General features: G+C 44.1%; 1 protein-coding gene across 6 annotated transcripts in view; it reads right to left on the bottom strand.

Annotated features, from left to right (window-relative positions):
- Window positions 1-24,688, bottom strand: part of LOC118125687 (A-kinase anchor protein 2) — a 73,890-nt gene that overhangs the window by 5,653 nt on the left and 43,549 nt on the right. For 4 of the 6 annotated variants that reach the window (XM_035184540.2, XM_035184534.2, XM_035184539.2 and 1 more), the window contains 7 exons: window positions 23,673-23,758; window positions 3,463-3,672; window positions 2,826-3,215; window positions 2,511-2,609; window positions 2,294-2,395; window positions 792-2,208; window positions 524-702 (listed from right to left, as the gene is read on the bottom strand). In XM_035184540.2, the coding sequence (XP_035040431.2) occupies window positions 524-702; window positions 792-2,208; window positions 2,294-2,395; window positions 2,511-2,609; window positions 2,826-3,215; window positions 3,463-3,672; window positions 23,673-23,758 (2,483 nt within the window). The remainder of the gene's footprint in view (window positions 1-523; window positions 703-791; window positions 2,209-2,293; window positions 2,396-2,510; window positions 2,610-2,825; window positions 3,216-3,462; window positions 3,673-23,672; window positions 23,759-24,688) is intronic. The other 2 variants (XM_035184538.2, XM_035184542.2) reach the window with 1 other exon arrangement.

The raw sequence follows: 24,688 nt of genomic DNA, 5'->3' as shown, positions 1-24,688 counted from the left end.
GAAACAAGCCAATTCTGTGTCATCGCAAATTTCTTTAAACCTTAACTTTAACAGTTAAGTCTGACAAAATCCAACACTTATTGTCAATAGACACATAAATCTTAATAATGACTATTAAGAGACGTATTCAGATACACATTTTCACGTCCTGTTTCAGGCGGGGAGATTCCCTCTGGTGTTGCACAGAATTTGCTCATACCAATGAGTCATGGGTATTCAATATATGCCGACTTTATAAAATCCAAATGAGAGGTCATTTTAGGCCACTAACACTGAGACAAGCTGTTGTCAGCTTTGTGCTACTTTCACTTACTGAGAAATATAGATGGAAGGTCAAGATTTGAATCATTCATACTGTTTTGGGGGACGTAGCATTTTTGTTTTTTATATTTTCAAGAGTAAATCACAAAAAATAATGGTAACAATTGTGCAAACAAAAATGTATTTCTTGTGATTTATTGTTTTTTGATGGTTGACAGTTTTGAATTCTCTATTTTCTTTAATTCTTTGATGGAATACTTACACTGTTGTCTTCTATCTTCTCCCTCCTCTTCACCTTGTGGGATTCAAAGTCTTCCATGAGCGTCTGCATGTAGTTCTTGGGTCGTGATCCCCCGGAGTCCTCGCTGCCGGCGTCGGACAGGGCTCCCTCTGAGGGCGAGGGCGAGACGGGCGGCACGGGTCGAACCTTCTCGATCTTTCCTGCGAATCGCACAAAAACACAAAGAGTCAGACAAGTTTGTTGAAGTGGCACGATCACGTTAAGTTTGGTGGTTTTTCAAACAACTAACCTGGTGCTGTCTTCGCTGTCAGTGTGAGTCTAGTTGGCAGACTGTTGCTCTTCATCTTATCCGCTGGAGTAATGGTTGTTTTCTTCATCCCTGTCCTCACAGGCCCGTGACCGCTGCTGGACACGTTGCTGGGGCGGACTTTAACCACAGGCCCCGTCTCCCTCTGCTTCTTTAGCTCCTCCTCCCTCTGCTGAGCCGCTCGAATCTCCTCCTCAATCATGGACAACGTTCGCTGCTTCTTGGAGCGCAGGCGGAACGGGCCGCTGGCCGCCGCCTCCGGCTCGGGGCATCGCGCTGCCACAGCCGTGCTACGCAGCTCGGCCGCCTCGGAGTACTTACTGAAGTAGCTGTACTCCGGTTTCTCCGGGCTCGGAGGGGAAGGTGGGCGATAAACTGGGGTCGGCCTGGAGACGGGAGCTGTTGAGGCAGGAGCTTGAGCCGGAGATGAGGAAGCAAGCGCCCTGGCGTAAGAGGACTGGATTTTGATCCTGGGGCCTCCGTCTCTGGCTCTCTGCGGGGAGAGACAGTCTGAGATGGCGGGGGAAGGCGTCTGGAGTTGTGGCTGCTGAGTCTCTAGGAATTCTGACGGTTTCTCTTCAAAAGTGACTCTCACCTCTGGATGCCTTTCTGGCAGAGGGGACGGGTTGGATGGAGCTGGACTGGAGGACACAGGCGACTGGAGACTTGGGGCTCCACCAGAAGACACAGGGGAGAAGGAGACTGGCACTGGACTACTGGTTGAAGCTGAGGATGGAGACACCGGAGTGCTGAACTGGGAAGAATCCAAGTCCAATGGCTGCCACTCCCCGTCGTTCTGAGCCGCCAGGGCATTTTGGATGGCGTTTTGGACGAGCATCCCGGCGTGGAACTCCAGCTCGTCTTCTGTTGGACTGCCATTGGTCTGCCCGTTGACTGGTGTGGTGGGCTGGGGGGTGGGAGGTGACACCGGGGTAAGTGGCAGCGGGGTAGGGGGCAGCGAAGCCCCGCTGTCGGAAACATTATCCAAGCTAAACACTGTGGTGTCCTGAGAGCGGACAGATAAGTCGTCCAATCCCGAGTCGGACTCCTCTGGGTGGTAGGGCGGCAGGAAATGACCCTTCCCTTCCTCTTCCTCATGCAGGATTTTCATGACGGCTCGTGCGCACGTGAATTCACCTGCGATTCCTTCATCAGACCAGGTCACGTGACTCTCTCCGGTGTCAGCGACGATGTCACTGCTCCCCTGGCTGCTCCTGGTTGTGGCTTTCGAGAAAGGTTTGGCCGAATATATCTGAGGAGCTACGTCCTTCCTTGTCGTCTCCCCCAGCAGGAACTGCCTCCTGGCAGAGGAGAAGTCAATCTGCTTCTCCAGAATGTCCTCCTTCCTGGTCAGCTCGGGGTCAAAGGTCACCACTGACGGAGGGCCTGACACCTGTGGCTGCAAATAGAGATGGAGACAGAAATGTGTCAAGAAAAGATGGAAAGTAATCCTTATCATCAAAGTCTGTGTGTATGTGTGTTACCTGTGTGTATGTGTAGGTATAATTCTGCCTCTGCTGTTTCCTCTCCTGGTATTTCTTGAGCGACTCGAGCTGGTCGGTTTCCAGCTGCTCCTCCAAAGGAACCTGGAAAGAAAAGAAAACGAACCAACCAAGGAACCAGTTTGTTTGTCAGTCAGTTTGTCAGGAAGCAGCAGAATTCAAACTGAAATCAAGGATCAAGGATTCAACTGGAACCCACCTCTTGAGGAGGGTTCCACCAGCGCCGGGCGATGCCTGGATTCTTCTTCACAGCCTGGTCTTTGATCAGTTCCTGACGCTCACGCTCCAACTCGTGAACCTGAACAGAGAAAACAAACACGGGGGAGAATCACCATCAAGTATCCAACAGTAAACTTTAGCTTTTCAATTCATTTGAATTTGAGAGGAGGAAACTTCCATGCATATTAAGTTTTAAGTTTTTCAATGTCTGTAACTACAGTCCAATATCTGTTGATTTTAAAACAGTTTCCCTATCGTCCATCTTTATTAATATACTCTGTGGTCTGCTGCCCACCTCCTCTGTGGGTCGTGTCCTCGTCACTCTGACGTGCTGCTCCTCTCCGGGAGTAAAGAGTTTCGCGGGCCGCCTCTCCTCCTGAAACGCCCTCAGCTCAAACTTCGCCCTGCTGCTCCCCGACTCCTCCCCCTGCACGTGCCCGTTGGTTCGGACGAGGGAGTCGTCCTGGTGGAGGAACGTTGTCTGTCTGTGCCCCTCGACGATGATGTGCTGGTGATTGACAGGAGGGGATGCTGACACACAGACAGAGGGGGAGCTTCTGTCAACGCTGATTGGTTTGTGGTGATCTGACGGAGACGAGGTTCCATTAGTGGGTGTTTCAGAGGCTGCGTCTAACACCTGGTCCAGGTAACGGATCTCCTGTGGACACAGCACATGGTCAGGCTGCTGTAGTGGACAGATTTTGTACAATATTGGTCATCAAACACCTCATACTGTTGGATGATATTTGGATGATAGCCATATATTAATAGCCATATAGATATAAATGAAAAGTGTTGTTTTATGTGAACGTTCTGCAAAACCATAGACTCTGACACAACCAGTCCAATTACCACTCAACCCAAAAGGAATCTGAAGACATCAAAGTTTTCGATGTTGATTTCTAAGAATGGGATTCTGAGAACCTGCGTACCTGAGCCACCTCGCTGTCAGGAGTCTCTTCTTCGCCGTGGGCTCGGTTATTGGGACTGCCGAGGCAGCCATGTTGCATCTGCTGGCTCTCCAGCTCCATGCTTGCGGGCCTGTCGGTGATAACGCTGACCGATTCCTGGAAACTGACGCTCTTCAGGGCTCGCTCTCTCGGCGTTGAGTCACTGACATCCTCGGCTGCCCGCCACGATTTCTGTGTCAGCAAACAAACACACAAACAGACAGAGGGCGTGTGGGTTAAGAGATACAGTACGGAGGGGCTGCACACTACACATACAATGTTTGCTCAAAGCCAGAATTAACAACCAGTTTTTAGCACAGGAAGATCAAAATCTGATGTTCTCTAGACTAATAATCTCTCTAACACACACACACACACAAATACATATCTGTCTGCATTGCAGTAGCACAGTCTATTGAGTTGAACCTCTGCAGCAGGAGTGTGTTCTGACTCGTTCCCACCACTAGAGGGAGCAATACACATGCTGCTGCTTTATAACTACTACAAACAACAATTTACCACAGTACAACAATACAGAGACTCTTCCTTTCTTAAAATTCAATTCAACCACTTAAAAAACAGTTGAAACCATTTTTATCTTCATCACTTTGATATTAGACTTGTTCTGCAGTTGTGTATCGCCGGCAATGGAAATGTTAGTAAAGACGTTTCAGGTTCTGCAGCAGTGAAGATAGTTAATGTTTGAGAGCTTCACATTTTCTGTTACGCACTTTCACTCCCTGTTTCCTCTCAGCCTCAGCTTTTCACTGAGCAGCCTCACTGATGCGTGTCTGGATTAAGTGCCTAGCTCAAGGCCACATCATAAGCAGTTGTTAAGACGACGAGAATGTGTTTCTTCCATTTCCAAAATCCAAATGACCTTTTCTTACGACTAATCGCATAACTGCAAGACAGAGTTTGGCACTAAAACATCCCTCTAAAGGGCCTAAAATTTCATTTAATCATGTTATGCAATACACTGCGCATATTAAAACAAACACATGTGACTTTGACAACATTACATGTGACGATGCTCTTATAATATGACAAACAGTCACTAAATATGGTTATTATATCATTACTGAAAAGGGGGGCCTATGCCGATACCAATATTAGGGAATAAAACATTTATGATACAAATAAATATAAAAAATAATCTAATAATGCTTAATTCATAAAAAATGATTCTTCATGTCTGTGTTTTGAACATTTTTTGAACATTTTCTATATTTGTGTCGTATTGTTATTGATGCTGCTATCTCTTCCTTCTCTTTTTCTCTTTCTTGTGAGCCTGTGTGAGGCTGGGAACATAATGTGCATGACACAATAACAAAAATCAACCAATCAATCAAATCCTTGCATTTGGTTTTAGGGTTCTTGAAAGACTCTCAGGGACTCGTGTTTGGATTCGTGTTTTCTACTCATTATCTTGTGTTACCATCCTCGTGACCTTTCGACATGCCTCAAGTTGTCTCATTTCCTGTTTTATTTTGAAGCCACTTTCCTCATTAGTTACTTCCTGTCCTTTTCCTGTTTCCTGTCCTTATGAGCACCTGTCCTCATGTGTTCAGTTTTCCCGGCCTCGCTCCTGGGTTCTACTCCCGTCCTCTGTGTCAGTTTGTCTTCTTAGTCCAGGTCAGTTCCCTCACCATGTTTCTGCTCCTGGTGAGTTTTTGCCTGTGTTGATTAACTCTAAATCTAATTCTGCCTCTGTGTTCTACTTTGGAAGAAATCATCAGAAAAAAAGGGTCACAGAACTAGAATTAAGAAAATAAACATGTTTTTTTGTATAATCGGAAAACATTAACGCAGATAACGATATATCTAGAAAAAAAGCACACACTAGAAAACACGCTGGCCTGCAGGGATCAAACCTGTGACCCTGTCTTCTTTGTGAGACATCTATCCGTCACATTGTTAGCCACAAGCTTCATGTGCACGCTCCTGTCTTTTATTGACTTCCCATGAAACAAACGCTCCATTGGCTTCACTGTTTTACTGCCTTGCACCTTACACCTCCACTCTGAGGGTGTGTTTACTTCCATGAGGAGCTGCTGGCCCCCAGTCTTTGTTACATGCCAAGTGTGTGTGTGGGGGGGGATTTAATGAGGGTCACTTGAGTGAATAAGATCACTGTTCAGTTAAGCACACACACGGAGCCATAAGGAGGGAGTCTTGACTTTTTACATCCTCCCACACTTAAAAGATCAGACTGTCTTTAATGATATTTATAGTGATTTGAACTGTAGACGAACAATTTCTGCACGAGCGAAAGGCGGATTTTAGTTCATTTTAGTAATTTATCAGGAAATCTAGGTTGTTTCATTGCCGTATCTACACCTCTTTCTCTTCTCTCTCTCCTTTTGGTTTCTCATCCCCTCTTCTGCTGAACCCCTCTCTGCTTTTCCTTCCTCCCTCCCTTCCTCCCTCCGCTCTGTGAACTGTTCGAGGGAAGGAACAGTGGTCAGTGAAGTCACATGGTGGATTATGACACCCTGCGTCCTTACAAAATCCTTCTTGTCTCTCACATACTGAGGCCACACTCTTCTCCACTCTTCTTCAGGGCTGTCCTCCTATCCCATGTGTCCTTTTTCTTCACAGAGAAAGAAAAGATATTGCCTCGGGCATTTTGCTGATCTGTCTGGCTCAGTCACATGCAAATTCCTCATTTTGCAATGTTAAAATCTATGAAATTTTAAAGTGAAACATGAATTCTACCTTGTTGCTGTGTCATTGTTGATTCTTGTATAAGGGATTTGATCTGTGTACAGCTTCGAAGTCTCTCTACCTGTTGTTTGAACTGCAGACGTGCTGCATTCCAGGCTATGTTTGCAGTTTGTTTGAGTAAAACCCCAAAACAGTGGAGTTTTTTTTTTTTTACTGAGGCAAGAGAGGAAATGAAAAAGGGCCACGAACACAGACGACTAAACTAATAATACATGGCAAGGCTCGTCAGAAGTCTACAGCTATGCGAGTGGCTTTGTGGGGCTGTGTAATAATACAGATAACTACAAGCCACATTATCACCTTTTAATTTCAGCATATGCCGTTCTGTAATTACACACATGTAGTTTGAGGGAGATTGAACAAAGTACACTGAAGTTACAGCAATTTTTGTGGGGTCAATTTTCAATTTTCACGTTGAAATTTGACCCCTACTGGTGATTTGAGAGAATAAAGTTTTCAGGGACTGCATTGGCTTCACATCCAATTCTATATGCAACCTATGTTCATGAGTGAGGACACACATGGGGTCGTCTGTCCTCCAGAATCTGACCCGCTGTGTACGTTGCATGTGTGTGAGTGTTGGAATGTGTGAGTGTGTCCAGCAGCAGGACAGTTCAGAGGGGGAGGATATCCTGTTACTGCCTCAGGAAAACAGTACTAGAGTACAGGAATGTCTCATATGTGATGCTATTCTCCTGGACACACACACACACACACACACACACACACACACACACACACACACACACACAATGGAGTGTGTGTGTGCAGCAGTGCATGCAAGCACGAGTGTGTTCTTTCAAGTGTGTGTATTTTATTTCGCAGGTGTGTATTCATGTGTGTTGCATTGAGGTGAACTGACATTCCAGGCATAGCTGTCTGTCCTCAAGGTCGGACTTGTGATGAGGGACAATGTGTGTTTGTGTGTCTCATGCATGCAAATAAATGCCAGTGTCCATGTCACATTTACATTAATAGTGAAATATAGCATTAAGAGACGTAACAGACCCACACTGAGTGTACGTGTTTTGAGTTTTTTCAAAAAAGGACGACAAACTGAGGAAACTCGTACTCAAGAGTCCGGCCCAACTTATGGTTGGATTTTGGTTGAAGAAGTCAGATCAAATGTTAGGATTGGTTCAGTCACATCAGTCTCGTGCTCCGGCCTGAGATCAAGTTATCGTTTTGAGCAGTTTCACGTTTTAACTTTCAGTTTTATTGTAGTAATTTATTTTTTTACCCCTCATTTAAATCTCCACTTCCTGCCTTCACGCCTTTCCAACCACTGTGACCACCTGCACCTGTTCCACTGTTATTCACCCGCATCTAAATGTCTTCGCCCTCAGTGTTTTTAGGCTTTTCTACACAGCTGGAGATATTAACTTTAGTTTCTCCTCCACTTTGTGTCGTGCATTCTTTGACCCTGTCTTTGCTTTACCTGTTAAAACTGCTTGGCTGGGTATCGAACCTTATTTTGTCTTAGGGACACTTTGCCTCAGCCTGATAGTCCTGCAGTCCAGAGTTTGTGCTTTAGTGTTGGGTTTTTAATCATTTAATGTTTGAGATGTGGGTATAAAGTATAAAATCAGGGGTGGGGTTAAGTTCCTGAAACTAATCCTAACGAAAATAATAGATTTTATGATTAGAAATATGATTAGGATTATATATAGAGACATTAGATGCCTTCCTGGTCTTATCATACACAATAGCAGTTTTACTTTGCTTTTTCAGATCTTTAACTTGAGGCTAAAAAAGGGCAATCATTCTTCAACATGTACATAAGGGTGCAAAAGAAGGTTAAATATTAAACTGTTGAGGTTAATATAAGGGGTGGGAACAATAAACATAGTGGAAAGGGAAAGTCAGAACTACATTAGTACAAATGTGAGTCTGTCTGAGTCAGTTTTTTGCTGCTGTCTCATTTTCTATCTGTCTTCACGTCCATCACATCTGGAAATACTTACTCTCCGACTGTGATGCACCAAAATCACAAATACACACACACACACACACACTTTGAACACATACACTTGGCCGCCCGCCTGAGACCGTGCGGGGGGGGGAGGGAGGTTCATAAACCTGAAGACAATCACCCCAAAGACAATACACCCGAACACTTCCTGAACGGGAAACCCACACACTCTCTTTATGTCTCATAACCTCCATCGTTCAGTTTCACACACAAACTCATCGACCGTGCCTTTTAATATCACGTCACAGTCGTCTGCTAGAGCGCTCACTGCGGTCAGAACACATGGCAAACGTAAAGACGAAAGCCTGATGATATATACGTCCACAAAAAACACACAAACACACACACACACACTGAGCTCCTGTTGTAACCCAGAGCAGTCTGCATTTTCCCCTGGCTCTGTCTCCTGGCTAAATATGATCCTGTGTAGTAACTGGAGCCTGGTGCTCTCATGTCCAAACAGCCTGGATTGTGAACCCAGGCCAACCCAGTGCTATCAGGAACTTATTCACGATTTCAGTGGAGACGGTTTGTAGAAGCTGAATAACGGCGATGGTGCGTCACTGATAAACTAAACATGTGGTTAAATGGACACACAGGCGTTATCTGACTGGAAGTGTCAGCAGACAGGCAGGTGGGGGGGCCAACAGCTGGACTGAGCAGAGAAATCGGTGCGAAGAGGGTAAAGTGCATTGTGTTGCAACCTCTTGATAAACTTTGACATGAATACTTAACCTAATCCAACAGAAATATGACTATGAAAAGTAAAACGTCTGGGTTTTGGATCGGACTTCAGTGTATTCTGACACTTCCTTTTCCGTTCCCAAGTTGCTCCCTATGTATAAAAATGTCACGGCTTGGCCAACAGATGAGGTGAAGTATTTCCAAAAGAAACACACAGAATATTTTTCAGCCTTTCTCCCATTTTTCTCATTCAAATAAAATCGATTTAATAAAAGAAAAAACTACCACAAAATGCGTTAAATGGGTGTTACTCACCTGTTGCTCTCACAGCTAGTCTATTTAAGCGACATCAGTAAATCCATGTTGTAATATTCAAACGCAAGCCTCCTTTAGTTTTGTAATATTACATATGTGGGTTTCGTTTTCAGAAAGTTTTATCCCATTGAGCTCTGTTCCCTTCAGTCTAGCCTTGGTCCGTCCTGTTCCAGAAAGTGGGAGTGCCGGACTTTTCCCCTGGCCAAGCCTTTTCCTCCTCTTCTTCTCCTCCTTTTCCTCCCCTCCCGTCTCTTTCCTCTCCTCCACAAAGCCTCTCCTTTCTCAGTAACATTCCTGCTGGCTGCTCTGCAAGCTGTGATGTCATGGGCTGAGCGTGTGTGTGTGTGTGTGTGTGTGTGTGTGTGTGTGTTTCTCCAGATGCCCTCACCCACAAAGACTCCTTCTGTACCGGCTCTCCTATGCACACACACCAATAACATCCACCCTGTGGCTCCCCACTCCTCCCTTCCTGTGTATGACCAAACCCTCTCTTTCTCACCTCTACACGTATGTCTCTCGCCCCATTTTCCCTTGATCCAACAGCTCCTGTCAAAAACTGAGGAGACTGAGGGTACGAGGCAGGAGAGGGGGGGGGGGCGATGATGAAGAGATGATGACTGACGAAAGAGGAGGAGACGATGAGAGGGTCACATTTTCATCTCTCATCATCGGTGGAGGCCTCAGTCTTGTGTGAGGGTTGTATTCACCTTTTAATAAAAACTAAATGAAATGAAAGCTGAAAGCCTCTGAAGCTGCAAAGTATTTTATCAATAGTGCTTTTAGAGGACGCATGATGCTGTTAGTGCCGTTTCAGGGCTTGTTCACCTTGAAGCAGTCAAACTTAATGGAGGACAATGCAACTTTAATTATACAGCATCATTCAGACGTGCTTAGGAACCAAATATTTGACAAAACCCTTTTATGTTTTGCTGGCTCACGCTAAAACTTCCTGTGTGTGTGTGTGTGTGTGTGTGTGTGTGTGTGTGTGTGTGTGTGTGTGTGTGTGTGTGTGTGTGTGTGTGTGTGTGTGTGTGTGTGTGTGTGTGTGTGTGTGTGTGTGTGTGTGTTGGGTCATAGGATCGGCCGGGCAGAAACCAGAGCTGACCTGAGTCACGGTTCACTTTCTCGGCTCAAACACTAGAACATCAAGACGCAATGCAAGTGGAAACACTTTCCTCGAATTTACAAGAGCGATTAGCAATACTGTGTCAGCAGCTGCTAAATGATGGAGGACGGTGCCAGCGTCATAATGCATTTCAGAAATTAGAATTAAAAAGCCAAATAAGCAAATGACAAAGTGATTTTACAGTGGAATCCGACAGAAATATACATCTCTGCTCTAGTTACCGACTTTCCTCTTCTCTACCGAGATGAAATATCACTTGAGCTTTTATATTTTTAAACCGTGCAAAGAAATGAATAAACATTCGTAGATTAAATGAAATCTGAGGGGCCATCTGTGACCTGTACGAACCATCTGTACATATCATGTCTTATTGAAAACCAAATGAATATAGAATGGCCCTCAGTAGAGTGTACACCTCCACCAAGGTCCAACAGTCCCCTTAAATTCAGTTAAGCCCTACAGCTACGCCAAAAAAAAGCAGATCATGACATCCTATTTCCTGGGGAATTAGAGAAAATGCCCTCTCTCACAACTGTTTTCTTTTTCGTGGAAATCGGTTCAGTGGTTTTAGCACAATCCTCCTGAAAACCAAACCACAAAACACACAAGAAGACAGGGGTGAAAGAATAAGTAAGTACTGAAGTAAGCAGGAGGGGACGAGCACGGTGGTCCAGAGGTCAAAGAGGTTATCCTACTTTGTAGCTGCATAGGAAGCCATGCAAACACCATGTTGGCCCATTATCAGCTGCCCCTCCTGTCACAGGGTAACAGACAGTACTTGTCCCACCCACTGCTTCTAAATATGAATTTGTGACATCATTGCGATTCTAAAAATAACCAACAAAAGAAAAATAAATCAGGCGTGCCGCACCCTGTCTTGTTCCAATTATCCTCGTTTGAAATGACAAATTCAAACTTCTTGGTGAGTTCCCAGGCCAGAAATAACCCAGAGCCATATGATCAAGAGAACTCGGTCACAGAAAATTGGGACAGTAACCCAATTATCGCAGTGGAGAGTTCAACTCCCGGATGGCGTTGTAACACACAAAGACACCAGTGCCATTATAACATCGCTGGTGATTTACAGAGGGAAGAGCTAACGACTACAGAGTCCAGTTTTAAGTATGAGCGATGAAAAGAGATATTGTTTAAGAAAGAGTCACAGACTGAGGAAAAACTGCAAGAGTGAATGTGACTGTTAATTCATGTGCTCGTGTCTGTGTGAATATGTGCAACTGGGTCAACGCCATCACGTCAATACAGAGCAGCGCCCGCAGCCGTCTTACGTCATGGAATATTGATCATGATTGATCGGAAACAGCAAAGGACACAGTTGAACACCACAGCAGGACAGAGACACATTAATGTTCAGCTGCACGACACACAACATTCACACACAAATTATTACATGTACTAAGGTAAGAAAAGTAATTTAACATGTAACTGGACTTTGATGTATTTATGTGCTGAGTGGCTCCTGGGTTTAAAGTCTTGTGTCTCCATCTGTTTGAGTGTCAATTTCAATCTGTGATTTTGTGGACAGTATGAAGAAAATAATAATAATTTGTTTGGTGTAAATAGAGACAGTTTTGAAACTTTTGGAACACACCATGCAGACAACGAAACAGCAAGATGATGTCTTCCTCCATGAAAGAGCAAGCTATGAACTTTTCACCTTTCAAGCATATAAGAGGAAGAGGAGGATTGTGGTTTTCTATTCAAAACAAACCAGCACTTCATTTTTGATTTAGGCCGATCAAATATGCAGAACTTGAGGTTTCAGATTTCAAATGAAGCATAAATCTGAACCCGCATGTTCCATGTTCTCACACTAAACAGGTTTTGGTGGAAGGGAGGAAGAGTCTGCGTTGAGGGGAAAAGTGTCCGTCGTCTATTGTGCAGCGCAAGTGATATAATGTCTGTCTCAGGCAAACTCAAAAGACAATGTGCAACTCTTGCACAAAAGCTCCCAACTGCTGAGTCCTTCAGAGCGTTCAGTGGAGGCTCACGCCCTCCTCAGCTCTTCAGCCTCACACACACCTCTTCTAGAAACACTCAAGTCTCGCTGGATGATGGTAACAAAATAAAAGATGGCGCACTGATCACTTTTTAAGGAATTTAAAGAAATTATGCTGCTGAGTAAAGGGAAGTGGCTGATTGGATAAAAGCCTATCCAAACCCACAGGTCATATAAACAGGAAGCCAGGAAGCTCCGCTAACTTGTATCCACGGAAATGGCCCTCGACACAGGATATACACCGAAAACCAGAGGCCACCTGCGCGGGAACACACAAAAAGACACCGGAGCGCTAAAGCATTCCTGCGGTGAAGTTCACTGAGGTCAACATTTGGTGAAATACAAAGTTTGGAAAAACCAGAGCAGCCAAGTTAATACGAAAGAATTGCAAAATTTTGCGATGGACACAAACACACAGACAGACCTCTGGGGTGTTAACAGTTGCAGCCAAGTCGTTCAGCTTCAATAACGCAAACACCACTGCTTCTGAAGAACGACTACGTATCATCTTCACCCCCCGACACACAACAACAACAATCATGCAAAGTGACCTCACATTGCTGCACAAAAGAGGGAAATTAAAGGGGATTTTCACCTACCCACTGCCAGAGAGCCCAAAACAACAACCACACTGAAATCATGTTAAGTTGCCTTTTGAGCTTTGGGTTTTAGAGAGGAGTGTTCTGCTTGTCGGGACTCATGACAACAATTTGTGTCCTTTTTTCCAAGCTTCTCATGACACCACTCGCACACAACCCCGAGCGTCTGAGACCCCTTCACAGAGCGACAACAAAGGGTCCGACAGGCGCTTCAGAGAGGCTCACCAGGCTGAATACTAATGCTCCACTCACACACACTTGTAGTTATATCTTTGTGAGGACAATCATTGACAAAATGGCATTCCCAACCCCTCACCACTAACTTAAAGCTAATTCTAACCTGAACGTTAAAACTGAGTCTTCAATCTCCAATTGCCAGGGGGCTTTCACACCCACTAACTTAGGTGCCGCAAACCAGGGTCTGGACCTACGGACTAAACAACAACAGTCGAATTGACAACATGCTGATGTCAGATACACGCCCATCTACAAACCAATTAATGTAAAGTTAGACTCAGCCCGTGTAGGTACTTTCCCAAATCCTCCCCAAAGGAAATATAAACCACATAACTGGTTCTTACAAAGAGGGAAGTACAAGTACACACACACACACACACACACACACACACACACACACACACTTGCACACTCACAGATGGAGGGCTCTTTCTTGAGCAGAAAGGTCTGGAGTCAGAGAGTGTGACCACTTGTGTAAACACACACTCTCCAACCACAGGACCGAGCGACAGATTAACACAAGAGCAGGACGAACTGACACAACACACAGTCGAGCACTAACACTGAACAGTCACACAATGTTGCACCTCATTTAAATTGGGTTCAGGCAAAAGCGGCAATGCTTGTTTTTCTTCCTTTGTGAAACTGGACCACAGATGTTCATGTGTAATAATACTTCATACAGAGAAAGTATAACAAACTGTACTGTGTCGGGCTGGTTTCCCAGTGAAATGCTGCACTGTGTGTGTATTATGTTGCAGTTATTGTACAGTGAGTTTAACACTGGTGCAAAATGAGTTCTGTTTAAGAGCAAAGTGGAGATCATCCTGATCACCATATGCTTTCATTAATTATTGATTTGAAATAATCTTATCAGAATTATTGGGTTTGTAAAGCTGCTTTCAAACATGCACCAAAGTCCAATCATTTTCCTGAAATTTTCCAGAGGGGCTGTATGTGAGAACCCAAATTTCAGAGTCAGTTGCTCTGGACATTTTCTGGAACTTTTCTTGCCAACTAGGAAAATTAAAAGCGAGCGAGTGGGCGAGTTGATTATGAATCTTACACGTGATGACAGATGCAAAACTGTAAGAATACACCCTCACATATACATAATACAAATATTGCTTTTGGTAATGAGGCATGGTGATTTCAGCAGAGGAGTTTATGTTCCCCGTTGCCTGAATGTTCTGGTAAATGTCCTGTTGTTGTGAGCGCGTCTGACCCGGACTATCTCCTGCTGCGTCCTTTATGTGAAAAATGGACTCAGAAAAATGTCCTGACCCAATTTTCTGGAGTTCATGCCTGACAACAGCCTAAGTACGTTTGTCATAAATTATCAGGGATATGTTTTTATCCAAGTATTTGGAGAGAATTAATTTCCTTCAGCCTCTCTGCCATGTTATCTACAATTTTCCACCTAGAGCAGGAATAAGAAGAATGTCACACCCTAAACTTCTTGCCAATAACCTTTTTTTTTTTTTTAAAGAACTGTTCCCTTTCCTTCCTTCGGCCTCCCCCTGGTTATATAACGGCACAGCTCTCTCCTGCTGTTAATCTAGCAGGGCACAGTACATGCTGTCAACTATCATTCCCTTTGTTTCATATCAGATCAAACACACTAACACACAGTGATCACATCAATACAAAAACAAAAAAACGCTTAAATACACGGCCTAATTCATCTTAAAGGCCAGAAAAACAAGTACTTCTTCTGTTCATCTATTGCAATGCGGTAGTTTGTAACCTTTAACTACAACACAAGCTGTTGCTAACACACAGTGAGTAATCGCACAACAGGAAAATATGAGCATGAAAGAAACGTTCACAATACGAAATAATAAGAAAGATTGTGCAGGAAGGAAATCTGCACTAGAGGAGGAGTAGACGACACTCGGATGACTGAGTTTGAGAGTTTGAAAGTATGAAATGGTTTGTGTGTGTGTGTGTGTGTGTGGGGGAAGAAAAATTCACTGAGCATATAATTCTAATCCTTTCCCAGCATGAATCGGAGGTTTTCAGCGGTTCTCACAGCAGAGACCACACAATGGTTTCAGAATACAATGTGTGGTCAGATAAGCCATTTTCTTTGAGCAAAATCAGAAAATAACATATGATACATGCAAAGGGTCAGTTTCACATAGATTGCTGTGCTTACTTCTTCTTTTATATTAACAGTAGAGTAGTCCTTAGCTGTTTCCCATCCTCAGCCAATCACGTGTTGTTTTATCTACGGCTCCACATTTGATGTTTCAGGTATTTAACAGTTAATTAAATCACCAGTTCAAAGTTAGCGTGGCCTCAAATGCACAGAGTCAGAGTCACAGTGGAGACTAGATTAGATTAGTGACTTACGGTGCAGCACAACGCTCACTGGGATAACAGCTGGCTATGTATAGAAGGCTTGACACACCCACCACAGCGCACCAAGCTACTATACCTGGTTGACTGGCTGGTTATCAATACCAAATTGCACACATTCGAAAAATCAGTCTTTTTCAGCTAAATCAATGAAGTCTCTGACAAATCAATGAAATATCGGGACCTTTCTCACAATGTTCTTTAAAACAATTCTTGGATCCACCCCCTGACCCAGATCCGCACCAAATGGGTAATTAATGGGTTCTTCCTTGAGTCAAGCTGCACCCCCCTCTACCAAATTTTATGGAAATTGGTTTCTGTAGTTTTTTGCTAAAAAACAAACAAAGTGCAGTCGAAACATTAACTCCTTGGCAGTGGTAAATATTCTGTAAAACACAATCAACCACCATAGGAAACTATACTTAAATACTTAAACATTTCAAACTCAAATAGCTAAAACACAGCTACTGTGGTGAACTTATCAGAAATGTAGTCCAACCTTCTTGTCCATCACCAGCACACTCTTCCTTTGCATGAGTTGACTGATCATGTAGCTGGCTCCCGTATGTACAGTTTGATGCTGCATGGCTGAAGCTCAACCCAAGCTCACCAGCACCATTAAAAAAAAGTTATTAATGACCTTTAGCTGTAAGGGTGTCTTTCCCCCGACTATCAGTCCGAGCACATCTACACTGTCGTCCTGCGAGAGGGAACTGCTACCCTGTGGTAGCTTATAGCATTAACTAGCTCTGCTCTGCCCTGCACTGAGAGGAGCAGTGCGTTAATCACCTGTCTATTTCCGGAAGCCAGCTCATTAGCCTGCAGTATTTAGACAGAGGCAGGAGGCTGCACACAGGAAGAAAACTGGCTTCAACTGCAAACATGACTGAGCCTGATGATCACAGTCATTCTCATTTATTTCTCATTTATGCCACAGATTGGTGCTTGTCTGGCTGTTAGTCCTGCACAAACACAATGTCTCCACTGAGTCACTTCCAGAAAATCCCTCAGGTGCATATCGTCAACTGTGTACAAGACAGATAAGAATAATTTTGTTTGTCCAGCTGATTTAGTTTCAGAACCTCCATCACTTCAGCTCTAAAAGTCAAAATTCAAGTCTTCACCTTTATTTAACCTGAAAGGAAAACTCTCCTCAAACTCACGTCTGCCATCCCCAATCAGCCTGTCAGCAGCCTGGAGGAACATCCCTGAATGACCAGCATCATGACACCAGCAGATACTGAGCCGAGTGAGTTTTCACACGAGAGATGCTCACTGGAGATTTGCACGGAAATGATTTTTCATATCTACACTTTTGCCAGCAAAACTTTGTCTGCCCCATCCAAAAGGAAATACTAGAATGGCACTCAGTAGAGCCGCATACCTTAAGTTCAATCACGCCGCACAAAATTGTACATACTCAAGAATATCAGTTCCCAAATGTACCTTATCTTTATAGATCCATTTATTATTCCCTGATAAAACAATGAAAGTACTGAAAAATGCCCTATCTCCCAATGTTAAAGAAACTGAAAATAGTTTCTGAATCCGTCCCCTGATCTGGATCGGCACCAGAATTGACCCATTCCGCACCTTTCCACCAAGTTTCGTAGGAATGTATTCTGTTGTTTTTCTGTTATTTTGCTTGGTAACAAAAACCAACAAAAAAATAAACAGGGGTGAAAACATAACCTCCTTGGTGGAGTTTATGAGACTCATCTACCCCTGACAGATTTTCCATGAACCACTAGGAACTAAAAGTGTTATAGATCCTTTGATTCTGAGTCACTTCCCATAGTGACAAATCCTCAAGCAGGCTTCAAAACTAAAATAGATCCTTGCAGAAGTTGGCAAATATGACATCACCTTCTAAAAGTACCTTGACTTTGAGGGCCCACATCACACAGCTCTCAAAAGATTACAAAAAAAACAGCAATGACGACGGCGCCCCCTCGTACATTCTGTAACACCTAAAGCTCAGATGGCACGCTGACATTCCAGTCTGCAGCTGGAATGTGATAAAGAGACTTCTGCGGCTTTTCACCACCAAAACACCGGGCTGTGATGTGAGATGAGGCCCTGACATTAGAGGTCAACCTCCCTGCTGACTTCCCTGGAACTACAGATAAAGGCTTTAGTTTGTTTTGAATTGTAGTGTGGGAAAAAAAGACCAGAAGTATTCGTTAGAAATTAAAAAAGGTTCAGTTCAGATGCAGTGGTAAATGTCCAGTTTGCTGTATTTTTTCGTGTCTATGTGTGCATGTTTGTTGTAAACATAGTAATTGTGCAAGTAGGTGGTTTGTGCTTCGCTTTGTGTTAAATGAATGACTTCTGTTGCGGGGCTTAACAATAGTCGGGGGATGTTTTGGACAATAGCTCTTGGCGGAGGTTGTGTAATGGTGGCCATCACATGGCTGCGTTGCTTTGTTGCATTTCCTGCGTCCCTCCAGTTCTCTTCCTCTCTGGAGCACAAATACCAAAACAGGACAAAATACTTTTCGAAAAATGGAATGTGGCATAAAAAATGACTCCTTGACCTTGTTCAGATGTTTCATTGAACATTTTTCTGCCTTCTTTGTCCTTTTTCAAATCGATGAGTCACACCAGGATATGGAAATAAAAGCCCTGCTGCCTTTGTGTCATTATGGGCTGGGCAGAGACGAAGGTCGAGTTAAGACATTGATCTTGACCTTAACTGTTCCAAACCCAACCTCTGCATCGGCACGCTTGTCTCTGATCTTATAATATAGTTTGGTTTGGCTTTCCTCCCCCTGCGGAAACAACTGAGCCAATTGGAGCTTGAAGGCAGGATCAAGATGAGGAGGTCATCTTCCTGTGCCACTGCATACGCAGTTTGGCATGGATGAGACTATTCTTTAGTTGACGTGGCTAATAGGAGGAAACAGCTCCAATCAAATCAGTGCCTCCTGCTCACGTACTTCAACGAGTCCTATAAGTTGGCATGTATGCTAGGCAATATGCCCACTAGAGGGCAGAGCAGAGAAGAGAGTTTCCAATAACAACAAACATGGCGACGGTGGACATTGTGATAATGTACTTCTCAAGAAAGAGGCATTTACTTTTCTCATTACATATCAGAGTTTAATGTTTCTAGAAAAGTGCCATCATCGCTTCAAGAATCTTCCTCTCTCATGGTGTCAAGGTGTCGTCTTCGTACCGTACGATCAAAGAGGAAGTTAAGAGAAACACTTCAGCCGACACAACACAAACACTGTCCCATCATCTCTTCGAGCTGTCATCCACTCCCATGGGCCAAACAGAAGTAGCCGCAAAGTGTCACTCACACCACAAAGAACTGCTTAAAACTCCAGCTACTTCCATGGCGTGCAAAAACATGAAGAGGCTTTGTTTTAAAAAGGCTGGGAAAATCATTTTCAAGGCTCAAGTCTAAGAGCTGGCCCGAGGACCACTCACATGGTTTCCAGTGACAAACACAGCACGTGTTTGCTTTCTTATCCGCACATTGTCAGCTGATGAGACCCACATTGGTGACGACATATTGTAGTTATATCATCCACAACAGGGCTGTAAGTCATATGATCTGGAACAACTGAAATCAGGACAAACATGTGGAAAGAATATTGACCACATCTTGATGTAAACCAGCATGTGGTTGGTGCAATCATTAGCCAGCGGTGTAGATAGGTCAGTTTTCAAATCTGTATTCTTTTAGCATGACACATAGACAAATGATCCTTCTATTGTTTGATAGCATGCCAACTACTGTTTGCTAAGTTTACACTTAACTTTTCGGTCATCTGTTTGAGCCACTTGTAACGTCTGGAGTTCGTCCAAAAACACAAGGCGGAGTATAACTCTCTTCCTGGAAATGAGCCAGTGAAGGAAAATCAAAAGATCGGCCACTGAAAGGCCGTCGGCCAGTTAATGTCAACAACACTTTGAGCCCAGTGACGCTGAACAGACTTCCTACAAGCATCCTCCTCACTCCCCCATGTTTTCCTCCACTCGCCTTTGCATCGATTGTTCAAGCTACGCCCCAAATGCTCGCACCTGCACCTCCATTTATCTCTCCTCGGGCCCATTGTCTCTTGTCATCGCGTCGATCTCTCTTATCTAGCCTCTCCTTCAGTACCTCATTCTCATTTCCACCTCCTCTGTTCGGTTGGCTCAGCTAAGAAACGTTGGCATCATCAGCCACGCGGCTGTTACGTGACCTGTGATCGTTTGCGTGTGATTTCTCGGAAGAGGGAGTGGTTTGGAGGAAGAAGACATCATTGATAACTTTGTTGGATCTGTCGATGTTTTCACAAAATTCATTACCACCACACACACACGCACATACAAACACACACAAAGTACCTTACACACAGAAACCTTTAGGTGCACTAATAGGCGCTGACTGCCTCAATGGGACATTCAGTACGTGGCAGGTACCTCCTGTTATCAACCATCCAATCAAATCAGAGCGCTGGCTGTGATTTTTTTTTTTTTTCCTCTGTCCCCAGGCCCAGCAGAGTTATTGGCAAACACTCTGTCTGAATTGGCAGTTTGTTGCTTTGGTTCGTTATTTCCAGAATCAGCCAGCGATTTCAAATGATGACCAAACAAAACAGCTAAGCACGGCTGATGAGCTATTCTAAACAGAGAGGGAGAGCGGGCAATAAAAACAGACGTAAGCCTCCATGACGTTGTTTACCCCTCAGTTTCTATCACATCTGATCTGAATCCCAGCAGCGGATTCTATCTGCCGGATAAAGTTTGTTTCCAAGTGGATACTTCAAAATAAATCTTCTTCAAAATGTCCAGACTGTGAACTGGACGCAAAACAGTACAGAGAAATTCCTTCTGTATTGTACAGATCAGCTGCACTCAAAGTAAACGTCGGTATTGCAAGATTAATTTTCAATAATAAAAACTGCATTTAATAGGGTTATTTAACTGTATTATATCTGTATAAATATGCGTTTGTGGGATAAGTGGTCACGATGTACTGAGCTGAAAAATCAGATTTAATCTCTGGTGCCGAGAGGACGATTAGAAGTCATTCGTATGCAGCAGGGTAACGTTCGTCCCTGGTGGAATATGAACATTGCTAAACTCAAAACTTCAAGTTGCTTGGCAACAGCTGCGGGTAAAGAACAGAGAAATCTTGAGCAAACAAAAATAAAGACCAACACCCGGTTTGATCGCTTGCCTTTTTTAAAACTGTTTATATATAGAGGTAAAAATAAAAAGAAGTGTTTCTTGGCAGGAGTTGGGGCTGAGATGAAATCCATAGGTACTTGTACTTGACACCGGATTGAAGTTTAATCAAGAGTTTGCAGACTGTATAAGAAATACTAGAGCTGGACGATTAAACAGTTATTATGGCAATATAATTTCAATCAATAAGAATATAACGAACGTTCAATGTCTACCAATATAATGTTTATGCATTGTAGAGGCTTGGGGATGAGGTACAGCACATAAGTGGCTTTACTGTTATATCTCAGATTTGAACCACAGGAGCAAAAATCCATCTCAAAACTTTGAAGAAACAATATTGTGAGATTTATCTTGATACTTATCGATATTTGCTGGTATAATTTGCTTATCCCTCACATTTGAGGCCATGTTGCCCGGCCCTTAGGCCCATTTCTGCAATAGATCATCATCATATTGAACCATCGTGATCTCACAGTAATGCTTGGACAAGATATAAAACCCAGGTATACATCATCCTAATGATTTCTCTGTCGGAGGAACATGACATCAAGTCATTCGGGATGATGTGGGAGATGAAAACCAGGTTAAGGTCATTCTCATATCTGGGTTAAAGTGATGCAGAGGAGGATAAAGAGGAGGAGGAGGAGGAGGAGGAGGAGCAGCAGCACAATGAGGCAGAGAGGCTACACTGCAGCAGATAGCCTGGTCCACTGACCTCCTTTGGGGGCAGAGAACAGAGAGTATCCTGTGTCCAACACTTTGACAGACAAACAGTGAGATTGCAGGTATTAGACACAGGCTCAGAAACACACCTAAAGCCAATACACAAAATGGACACACACACCCTCCACATGCACACAGCCCATTGGATGAGTTTACTCCCCTTTGTTAACTTCGTTCAAAATCGATTTAAACCAGTAATGCTATTGTTTTAATTCACTTTACCTGTGAGAGGAAAGGTGCAGCTTATCCCCCGGAGCTCCTTAACACCGACTAATTACCGGATAATAACCCGGGGAGTAGTTTATAACGGCGGAGGCGCAGCCGACCTACTGACCGCTACTTCTCCTCCTCCTTCTTCTTCTCCTTCAACGTGGCCGCAGATGGAGGCTGCGCCGCGGGGACGTTCACACCAAACACCCGCACTGTGGAGCCGGAGGTGCGGATGCTAGCGGCGAGGTGGTGCCGGTGACCGCAGCCTGGGACCGGGGTGACATTGAGCCGCCTTTACGCGCCAGCTTTTCCAACCTCACTCCTTCCTCTCTCTCTCTCCTCCCTCTCTCTCTCTCTCTCCTCCCTCTATCTCTCTCTCTCTCCTCTCTCTCTCTCTCTCTCTCTCTCTCTTTTCGGTAGGCACGCGCACACTGAATAATGCAGGGCTCGCGAGCTCCCGGGTCTTTTCTGTCCCGTTCCAGAGAGAATCAGAGCCGCGCGAGCCGAGCACAATGAGGCCGACCCGTGCGGATCAGGTTTCACTGCCTTTAGTTTCATTCATTCATTCATTGAGCTGCGAGACAATCTGACTGCAACCCTCCACCGTCCAGCCCCTGAACCCCCCACCTCCTGTCTGTCTGTCTGTGTGTCTGTCTGTCTGTCTGTGTTTCTGTCTGTCTTCCACCTCTCCCTCTCTCTCCCCCTCTCTCTCTCAAATGTGCTCTGGTGGCACTTTCACCCAAACAAAAGTCAGAAAACTCCAGAACAGGTAGAACCAGTGGTGGTGAGAGTAAGTAAGTGAGCCTGCGTTTCACTTAAGTGCAATTTGGGGTTCATGCTACTCCAAATGTGACCTCTGGACAGATGTTGCCAGATGGGAAATGTTTGCTTAAAGGTATAGTTCACCCGAAAAATGGAAATTCCCTCATTATCTACTCAGCACTATGAGTTGGAGGGGTGGGTGAAGTCCACAAAACACTTCTGGAGTTTCAGGGGTGAACAGTGTTGCAGCCAAATCCATTACAATTGAAGTAAATGGTTCTTAAAATGTAGAAAAAACACCAGAAAAAAACATAACATGCTCCTGTGGTGTCTTCCAAGTGTCCCGAAGCCCCGACATTCAAATTCAGCTCGGAACTGCATCATTTACACCAAGTATTCAGCCTAAATGTTCACAGATATCATCCCCCTGCTGCAGTAACTGGGAGAAGGACAACAGCGGACATCATGCAGCCAGCCACTAGGTGGCCATAGAGACACTTTGGCTTCACTTTTGGGAGCCGTCATGTCTTCCATCTTTATATACAGGCTATGATTGGACCCACACACACATCAGGGGCTGCTGTGGCGGCTCTTCCCCATCTGCATGCCGAAGTGTCCTTGGGCAAGATACTGATCCCCGAATGGCCCCTCATAGAAAACCCATTTATTAATTTCTTTACCTGATTCGACCATCCCAGCGTGACTGCAAACTCCAGAGGGTGAAAGCGAAGAACTACCACTAAATAATCCTCGGACGTTGTAACTTGAAGATCCTCAAAAAGTGATGTTCAGGATTTTAAGGAATTCTTCTCTGCCCACAATCCCTGACCCAGCTGAAGTATTTCAACTTATCAGCCTGAATGTTCTGTACTCAGCCGACGCATGAGCACAAAGATCACAGACACAAAGATTTATCCAGTAGCAGAACATCCAACGTGTCCACATGCTCTCAGCGCTGCTGTTATCTTGTTCTCCTCGTGACTCCACATTTTTTCCAAGACACACACACACACACTATTTTCAAGGAGTGATAGCCCTAAATGCCGATAATGGGTGTTGCTGTTTGAAAGCCTGTAATCCCCCATACAGGGTGAACAGATAGCCTCTTATAACTGCATCATGAAAGGTTTCCAGGCAGACGGAGCCGCGGTGTCATCCCTGACTCCTCTGATGTCCAGTCTCGGGACATTATGTGAACAATGACACTCTTTCATTGTCCATAAACGTCCGTACAGTCATACATTCAACAACACAGACACACTGTTTACTCACCATGGCAGTGTGAGGATGTTTGGTCGGCATGGGAGCTTGATAGCCGTTCGTTGTTGTCAAGGCAACCTCTGGCGTTTTGATGTAGCCTGTGATAAAACAGAATTCTTTATTTATTTTTTTACCATTGTCATCTTTGTTAATCAGCATCACCTCGCATAATAACTGTGGGTGACCTGTGCATGATCCAGCACAATATCTTGAACACATTATTTCACGGTCTTTGCCAAGTAAAGATCATGTTCGGACCTGGATTTGATGAAATAAGAAAAAACATGAAAACCAATGCGCAAATCTGACACTGTTTAAAGTTGATGCAAACATCCATGTGACCTGAAGCCTAAATGTGACCAGGACATATAGATTAAGTGTTTCATCCATATTCACTGAAGCTGCACGTACGTCTTAGTGGTGGATTCTGAATCTGCAAATCTCATATTCTCTAAGTCAGTTATCATCATAGAGTAAATATTTTCAAACCCAAGAAGAGCTCAAGTCTTCACTGCACCTTCTTCCTGCATATTTAAAGTCTTATTATTATTCACTGACCCAGTTCCACCTTGATGAGTCAAGTTCATCTGATTTCATTTCTTCTCATCCTCAACCTCCGGACACCCACACTCACTGCAGCTGAAGACACGACGCTGCTGCCGGAGCAGGAAACACTGACATGAATCTGTCAGAACGGGTTTATACTGCAACTACTACTGCTTTGACTAACATACAACCACTGATAGTAGTACATTAACTAAGAGACCTACTACTACTGCTATTACTACTACTGCTACTACTCGTGCCATAATGACATCATTATTATAATTACTATCATTACCATACCGCCCTCTATGCTGCTACTCTATCAGTCACAGTATGGGGAGCACAAATAATAGAACTAAGTACTAGTGACAGTATTAGAAATGGTATTAGTAGTAGTATTAGGGGCTGTTATAGTAGCAGCAGTATTAGTAGCATCAGTATTATATGCGATACCTGATCTCTTGTTGCCCTGTAAATGTCAA

The sequence above is a fragment of the Hippoglossus stenolepis genome, chromosome 18, assembly GCF_022539355.2.
Source record: "Hippoglossus stenolepis isolate QCI-W04-F060 chromosome 18, HSTE1.2, whole genome shotgun sequence".
NCBI classification, from domain to species: Eukaryota; Metazoa; Chordata; class Actinopteri; order Pleuronectiformes; family Pleuronectidae; genus Hippoglossus; species Hippoglossus stenolepis.
The sequence above is the reverse complement of the archived record's forward strand: the minus strand, read 5'-3'. Positions and strand labels throughout refer to the sequence as shown.